Source organism: Pteropus vampyrus, unplaced genomic scaffold (genome assembly GCF_000151845.1).
Source record: "Pteropus vampyrus isolate Shadow unplaced genomic scaffold, Pvam_2.0 Scaffold489, whole genome shotgun sequence".
NCBI classification, from domain to species: Eukaryota; Metazoa; Chordata; class Mammalia; order Chiroptera; family Pteropodidae; genus Pteropus; species Pteropus vampyrus.
Window position 1 is genome coordinate 51,097 of NW_011889270.1, and position 9,065 is coordinate 60,161.

Below are 9,065 nucleotides of genomic sequence, written 5' to 3' on the forward strand. Positions count from 1 at the left end.
TAAATATCTTTTTCATGTTTTGTTTTGCTTCACCAGAATACTTCAGTAGACTGTAAAATAACATCATCTACAACTGGAGAGAAACACTTTGATAAAAGTCCGACTAAAACAAGGCATCCTCGGAAAATTGATCTTAGAGCTAGATACTGGGCATTTCTTTTTGACAATCTTCGCCGGGCAGTAGATGAAATCTATGTAACTTGTGAATCAGATCAGAGTGTGGTGGAGTGTAAGGTAAGGTTTACTTTGAGGCTTTGTAATCCATTTGAAGTCAGTCTCCAATTTTTGCTACACCTTACTTGATCACTTACCTCAGTATATAGTAATGTATTAATAATTATAGTCATCATGCTATATGTTAGATCTCTAGAACTTACTCACCTTACACCTGAAAGTTTGTACTCTTTGATCAACATTCCCTATTTTCCCCTACCCCTTGAGACCACTGTTCTCTCAGCTTCTGTGTTTCAGGTTTTCCTTGCTTTTGATTTTTCAAGAGTTCGCATTACCTAATTATGTACTTTTATATTCGTTGTAAGGTTTGGTAGAAAGCTCTCTTAATATGTAGTCCTGTCTTGATATATAAGAAATCAAAGGAGTGGACACACACACACACACACACACACACACACACACACACACACAATTCGTTTAAAAATCTCTCATATACATTCTCCATTGGTCCTGTAGGTGGCACTGGTGAGATTTCACATTCTTTGGTTTCATGTTTAATGTCTCGAATTGGACATCGCTCCCTTTTCGTTGAGATACTTATCACTCTCCTAATTCACTCTGGTCAGGGAAAAGTGAGATTGATGGCTAACCATAAACAATCCAGGGTGGGAATGGAATGTCATGGGAAGGTGTGTTTCTATTTTTAGATAACCATGTGTTTGTAATAGGATATTAAACAGATACACAGCATAAGCTGTCTTTAAAAATTCACTAAACGCCCGGCCTTTTAGTAAATAAAAATTATATTCTATATTACTTTATACTAAATAAAGTTATTTTGAGAAAAACCAGAGCGATACATCTTTAGAAATATTACAAAAGTAGCTTCTCCATTTCTACAGTGAACTGTGTTGAAAACCCTGGAATTCCTTATTTAACCTTTGAAATATATGTAGGATGAAAGGAAAGTTACATGTTGAGATGGCAGGCAGCTGGTTTCAGAATGAATAGTAATTGAAATGCAAATTTATGATTGTCACAAGTAATATTGTTACTGTCAGCATGTAAAACTTCTTGTGTTTTAAAAAAAAGAATTATTTTTAAGCAAAATCATATCCTTAGAGTTTAATGAATCAGTATGTTGTGGTAGAAGACACTATTGGACTTAATTTGGAGTTTTAGTTTCTTATAAAACGAGCATGTGGGCCTAGATAACCTCTGGGTCAGCTCTAGAGATCAGTCAGATCAGCAGATTCTTTGATTTTTTGATGAAAAATAACAGAAGATTGATCGAAGAAATCAGATTTGGTTTTAAAATGTGTACTACTTCATAGAAATGAATTTGACGATTTGTAATCTTGTCTCCATGATGAGCAGAAGAAACACATGCCCCTTCTTCGTGGTAGTATATTCGAGGAAGCTCGACTTGACCACAAGGCAGTGTGGCTTTTATTTCTGGCTCTGTCACTCGTCTGCTGAAGTGTTGTGAAAATTGAACAGAAGTAGAAACTTGTTGTTCAGGTTGTAGGTTATGAAATGGAGAAGACGTTGACAAAGTGAGCAGAGTAGAGGTGTGTTCTCTGTTCTTTATACTGTGCCAGGATGCTCAGAGATTCATGCTGAAAAGTAAAATCTGGGAGCTTAAAAGTTACTTTCATACTCAGCTTTACTACTCTTCTCATCCAGGACTTACAGGTAGTGTAGCATTTGGTCAAAGCATATGCCGTGTATATATACTTAGAGGTCGTTTTTTTCCCCTGTTCTTTTATACAAGCACTTTGTTATCTCATTTGATTAGTACCTTTGTGAGATACATAACCGTTTTTTCTCCTCATTTTTCTGATGGATTCAGTACTTGATTTGCAGATGTACTGGCAAGATTTATCCCTATTTGTGATTTTTGTGCTTTAGCCTTAGTTATGTAACCACAGTTCAGTTCTTTGTCTCATATGTAAAGTGCAGTTAATAATACCTATGGTATGTAGTTCACATAAAAAATAGTAAAGAGTAAAAAGTACGTTTCCTATTTCAGCCAGGATTGTTGACCAGAGCCCACTTCGGAAATCAAAAGAGGCTAAATACTTCATTTTTTAAGTTTGAAGATGTAACTGTTATGCCATCAGCTGCTTCACTGCATGACTTGCTAAGAGCTGACATTCCAACGAAACTGTACTCTAACCATCCCCACTGCATTTCCCCTTCTTCCGTATAGCGTGGGCTCGAGGGTGGGCTGGGGGATATTGCCTCTGGAGAGTGCACGGTGAATGAGGCGGCCATCCTCTCAGCTTGTCTCACAGAAGCTTGAGGTAGGGCTTAAATCACATGTGCGGATGACTGACTGATATTATTAACAGTATTGAGAGTGGTTCACTTGTTGTTTGGCTTCCAGATGATTTCCCTTTTAGAACTACTTATTCTATTAGTAGTTTAAAAAAAAAAAAAGCTGTTCTTAAAAATGCTTTAAAGAACTTATATCACTTTTGGTAAAGCTCTGTCTTTCGTAAGTCTGGTCACTGCCGTCGCGTGTGACGCATGTTTCCACCCCTTCATCGCCACAGCAGTTCACCACTGTGCTCCTTCCTCCAGCTGAACTGAGGGCTATATCAATATCCTGGGCCCAGGGGTCTGTGCTCTGGCGTTGTGTGTCAGGAGGACAAGCGATGGCGCCAACCATCCTGCTCTGCGCGCCAGTAACTAGAATTAATTACAAACCAATCAAATCTGTTGCAGCCAATTGGTAAACTAATTGGTAATTTTAGCTGTACGTCTATATGGAGTGATCTGAATGCCCATAACATTACTTTCAGAGCCACTTTTGTTCTGTTTCATCCTGCTTGACAAAATGGCCTTCATAGCTGTGGGGACAAAGATGTGCATCAGTGACTGTGAGCCTGCTCTAGCTGCTTGTCTTGTTTGCGTTCCCTTGTTCGTAAAACATGACTCGGATTACAGCTTCACGGTACCACTCTGATCATTCCTGATAACGCTGAGCTAAACACTCCTTAAAATAGGTTGTTTAAGCCTCCAAATGTAACTTCTCTGTGCCAGCTAGTGTCAGAAGTACAGCTGCTCAGTCTTGTAGAGGGTTGTTTTCCCTCCTCCTCCTCCTCCTCCCTCCTCTTCTAGCAAAAAGGAAAATTCAGAAAACTTATGGAATAAATTATTCTGAATTAAATCTTTCTGTGCTCTAATGTAGTTGATTTATGTTGAGCGAATTTAATTAAAGAATTTGAATTATATTAGTAGCATTGAGAAAAGGAAGCCAACTAAATTGTTTAAGTTTTCCTTTTCCTGATTGTAGAACACTATCATTACCAGTGATTATTACCTTTGAAAGGAAATAAACAGTACTTCTTTGTTCAGTGGAGTCTTTTAAAGTAGAATATGACTTTTGTGACTGAAGTGAGGTTGGTACTTCGGTGTACATTTATTATTTGTCTTTGGCCTGATTTCCATAGTGTAGCAATATCTTTTTAAATGTTTATAACCGAAAAGTGGTTTTGAGGTCTTTGAGTACCGCTTGTACTAGAAAGTCAGTCAAAGAGTTATGGAAAAGTAATTATAAAACATGATCATTTTCTAAAATTTATTGGGGTAACATTGTTTAATAATATTACATAAATTTCAGGTGTTCCACTTTATAATGCCACATCTGCATACTCCATTATGTGCTCACCACACAAAGGATGGTCTCCTTCCATCACCTCGTATTCGACACTCTTTACCCTCTTCGTTCTCCCCCTACCCTTTTTCTCCCTGGTAACCACCATTCTGTTGTCTGTATCTATGTATCTGTGATTTGTTTGTTTGTTTGTTTGTTGATTTTTGTTTTATATCCCATATATGGGTGAAATCATATGGTCTTGCCCTTTTCCATCTTATTTCATTTAGCGTAATACTGTCAAGATCCATCCATGTTGTCGCAAATGGCAATATTTTACCTTATTATGGTTGAGTAGTAATCCATTGTGTATAGGTACCACATCTTCTTTAGCCAGTCATCTCTTGAAGGCCATTTGAATTGTTTTCATGTCTTGGCTATTGCACAATTCATACAACTTAACAAGAAAAAAAAAACAGTTTGATTAAAAAATGAGCAGAGGACTTGAACAGATACTTTTCCAAGGAAGACATACAGATAGCCAGCAAATGTATGAAAAAATGCACAAGATCATTAGTTATAAGGGAAATGCAAATCAAAACTACAGTGAGATACCACCTCACTGGTTAGAGTTTGTTACCAATAAGATAAGAAATAAAAAGTGTTGGAAGCAATGTGGAGAAAAGAGAACCCTCGTGCACTGCTGTTGGGAGTGACAACCTCTGGAAAACCATTCAGTATCACGTACTAACGCGGAGCATACGCTTACCCTGTGACTCAGCGGTTTTACTCTTAGGCTTATACTCGTGAGAAATGCATACATATTTGCAGAGGACAGCTACATGCATAACAGCAATTTGGAAATCACCTGAGTATTCATCTACAGTTGATCAGATAAATAACCATTCATGTAATAGAATACTGTTCAGTAGTGACCTTGGACAGCGACAGTAAATGAATTGCAGGTACACTCTGCAGTATGGATAAATCTAGTAAACAGATGTACAAAAGTCAAAAGTAATAATACTCTATGATTTCATTTATATGAATTTCAAATCAGGCAAAATTAAACTGTTAGAGGTTAAAGCACGGTTACTTGCAGAGGGGTGGAGCAGTGCTGGTGGGGGGCCGGGGGCGCGGGGGGGGCGTCCACAGGGAACTTATAGAGACTGGCATTGTTATGTTTTTTGTCCTGGGTGGTGGTTGCATGGATCTTTGCTTTGAAGTACTGTATCTGTACGTTTACCTTTCGTGCACTTTTCTGTTTCTTTAAGCTTCACAATAAAAAAGGTTAAAAGAATGGTCATTTGGGAAGTCTTGAGAAGAAATATCAGTACTATCTCTTGGTCTTTAGTTTCTCAGTTTCACTAATTTAAGAAGGAAAATAAAAACCAAAAACTTACAAAAATTATTTCCGAAGTCCTTCATTCTGAAGTTCTTTTTGAAACTTTTTAGTCTCAGCATGGAATTTAATGTTTCTTGTTTGTTTTCAATCAGGAGGTACTAATGATGCTGGATAACTATGTAAGAGATTTCAAAGCATTGATTGACTGGATTCAGCTTCAGGAAAAGCTAGAGAAGACAGATGCTCAAAGCAGGTAATGAACTCTGGTCTTCATAGCAGCCAGCATTTTCTAAAGCAGTCACTGAAATTGTCAGGGACTTGAGTTCAGCTTAACTTGAAATTTGTAGAAATCTAAAAGTTGGGAACTGCATTTCTCATTCAATGCATCAGCAGATACATACTTGGTACCTACTAGTGCAAGCCATTTATCAAGTACAGAAATTTAACTGCCGAATATGATACATTTACTGTTCTCATGAATTTGTAGTCTAAGGGTGAGGTATAATAGAAATTATTACTTCAAAAAACTATTGCACGTGTTCAGAAAAAGACAGGGTCATATCTCTTTTTTGGGAGTAGACCAGGAAAGGATTCATGGAGGATACAGAAGAAGTGTTTAAAGGGTGTGATGGATTTTAACAAGTGGTTGGCCTTTCAGATGAAGGGAATGAATTAAGACAGCCATAGACGTGCAGAGCCTGCGTGAAATGAAAATAATGTAGGGAAAGGTATAGTATTCTCAATGTGGTAGGCAATGAGGAAAATTGATGATTTTTAATTAGGGAAATAATGAGAGATCAAAGCTACTTTACAAATCTTCATTTGGAATCAGAGCAAAACTTCTGAGTGCTCTGTGCCAGGCTCGAGGACTGTTGTGATAAAAACACGGTGTATTCACAGCAAAGACTGATGTCACATACTTAGCAATGTGCTAGGCGCCGTCAGAAAGAAATACAGTGTGCTTCGGGAGTATGACAAAAGGCAATTTGCTGAGTCCAGGAAGGCTTTTCCAAGGAAGTTTTGTTTAAGTGAGACAGATATCAAGTAGGACTTGGCTTGGCAGAGAAGAAAATAGTAATCATATTGGAGGTGATGGAATTGTGATGTCTAGGAGGTGGAAGAGAACACCGTGGAGTCAGGAGTTCAGAGCTGGCCGGGCTGGGGTGAAGAGAACGAGGGGAAGAGCGTAAGGTGAGCCCAGACAGGCAGACTGGGACCAGATTACGTAGGGCTCCATAGACATCATGGTAACTGTACATTTTATTTTGAGCCATAAAAGGGTTTTTTAAATAAGTGAAACTTGATCCCTTTGAACTGGGCCAGGTCACATGGAGGTACAGTGATGCCTTTTACCCAAAGAAGACAGGACCAGGATGCGTCTTTTCCTTAGATTTACCTTTTACTGAGACTGATCTCAGTAAGTGGAACCATTCAGTAGAGAACTTATCTTTTGTCCCATCTTAACGTGTCGGCCCCGTGGGGGAACCAAGAGAGTAAAGGGATTCCAAGAGACAAATCTAAGAAGGCTTGATCGCCAGGAAGCCAAATCTAGGGAAACTATGATATGTTGATCCTTTTAACATTTTTGTTTCTCACAGTAAAAAATTTTAGTCTGTTTTTTGGTGCCTGGTTCACCCAGTGTCCCTGGGTGTATTAGGCCGAGTTGTCTTCGTTTATACCAAGCAGTTTCATCCTTACCCCCTGATCATAGGGGATTAGATCTGGTCTGTGCGTGTGTGGGGTGCATTTGTACATCTGGGTTGAACCGGGTTAAGAGATTATCATGCTGATTTGGCATTGATGGCTGTATTGCCCTTGCAAAGGTAAATCAAGGAGAGCAGGTTCAAAGAAAATGGAATAGCTGTAAAAGAGAAGCAGAGATGAAAGAAATTGTATGATTTTTGAGAATTCGAGTGTTGCTTAAAGCCTATCTCTTCCAGGACCAACCCTCACGAGCCCTGATACTAGTCCTTCCCCCACCCCCCATGGATGTGCTTGACTTTGTACAGTTTATATCCTTACAATAAACTTTTCTTTTCCTTTCCCTTTTTGATTTAACTTGATTGAGTTTCTGTTTCTTGTATCCAAAAAGGGTCTATCATGTAACCACCAGTGGGTAAGAAAAGGTAACTAGAGTTTTGTTTCTTGTTTGCAAACTCCAGTCAGCTAGTGGTGGCTGTGTTGAGGATTGTCCTGAGAAAGATTCTGAAGCCAAGCGCAAGCTCAGCAGCCATCCCTGTTCTGGCCCCGTGGTTCAGAAACGTACAGGAGGCATCTCTTCTTATCTGAACCTGTTCACAGTATTTCTCCTCTTTGCCTTCTGAGGCAGCTCCCAGATAGAACAACCTTAAATTCCCTGTAGACGGCATTATTCAGCGTAACGTTCCTCAAACCATGCATCAAAATTCATTTCACCTAGACTTGAGATTTAAATGTGAAAGCTAAAATTGTACATGTTTAGAGCAGAAAATATATTTATATATTCTTATTGTGTGTAAGGATTTTGTAAGACAAAGGAACCACAAAGAAAAATATTGACAGGCTGGATCTAATAGGAAGAAAATATGCCTTTCTGCATTAAAAAAAATAAAAAAGTGATGTCATCTATACCAAAGGGTTTGTAGCCATAATAGGAATGCTAGTAGCTGTAGTAGTAAACAACTTCAAATCAAGTAGCAAGTGATGCAAATTCCAGTGGGAAAAATGGGCAAAAGATACTGATTTGCAAATCCCAAAGAAGAGGAGCCATGTGGCTGTTAAAAAAATACAGCCTCAGTAGTAATGATAATAAACATAAAAATTCGAAAAACAAAAAAGCAAATAACCACCTGGCCAATAATTTTGTTTTTAATGAAACACCTGTACTGAAAATCCTGTGGGGAAAAAAGAAGTCATGACAAGACTGACTCTCTCGCACAGGAGTCAGCAAACTTTTCCTGTAAAGTGCCAGATAGTAAATATTTTAGACTTTGCAGGCAATTCTGTCTTTTTTACAAGCCAGTGAAATATTTAAAACAAAATAACAATTGTTGGCAGGGTTCAAGAGAAATGGGCACTTATTTGGTGGAAGTATAATTTGTTACGCTCTTTCTGAAAAGTGATTTGACAGTAAATCATCAGAAGCTTTAAACTTTTATTTGGATGATCTTTTATCTGAATTTTCCTGTTTTTAACAATGTCATTTTTTAATGAGAGAAAAAAGTCACAATTATTAGATTGAATGGAGAGTAGGAGGCGAGGTCTGACTGAGGGCATGGGGTGGAGAAGATGCTCCACCCCTATGCCCTCAGTTTGAGAAAAGGTTTCAATGGAGATTGCGGAGCTGATAGCAGTGCCGATAGCAGTGGGGCCAGTGTGGAAGGAGGAGAGGTGCTTCCCCAGCAAGGAGCATGCATGACATGTCTGTGCTCTCACGTCTATGGGTGATCGAGAGGTGGAGGAGGAGACACCATAGTTTCCCGTGTGTTCTTCGTTTAACCCTCACCACTGTATTTGTCTCGATCCCAGTTCTAACACCAGACACAAGTATCCTGAATTAGCACTGTGGCTTTTTAAAGGTGTTTTTAGCTGGGTATGTGGAGGCTTTTAACACCTAAGTCTAATCTCATGTCCTTGTCACCCTGGCCCCTTTATTTGGGCAGGTCACGTTGCTGTGTGGTCTCTGAGTGGTTACAGGTAATGAGCGAACTTGCAGGTACGCACTGCTCTAGGGAAAGATGGCAACCTGACTAAGTTTTCACCCACTAAGAACCAACAGAAAGAATTAGATTTCTTCCCTTTTCTATGTCAATTTAATCTGCTGTATGTCTTGAATTGATAGACCAACTTCACTAGCATGGGAAGTAAAGAAGATGTCTCCAGGACGTCATGTGATTCCAAGTCCATCAACAGATAGAATAACTGTAACATCAAATGCTCGAAGAAGCCTAAATTTTGGGTAAGATA

General features: G+C 38.8%; 1 protein-coding gene across 1 annotated transcript in view; it reads left to right on the forward strand.

Moving 5' to 3' along the window:
- Positions 1 to 9,065, forward strand: part of SCAPER (S-phase cyclin A associated protein in the ER) — a 189,909-nt gene that overhangs the window by 19,852 nt on the left and 160,992 nt on the right. Inside the window, exons 6-7 of the mRNA XM_023524721.1 lie at positions 5,273 to 5,373; positions 8,941 to 9,057. Coding sequence (XP_023380489.1) covers positions 5,273 to 5,373; positions 8,941 to 9,057 — 218 coding nt within the window. The remainder of the gene's footprint in view (positions 1 to 5,272; positions 5,374 to 8,940; positions 9,058 to 9,065) is intronic.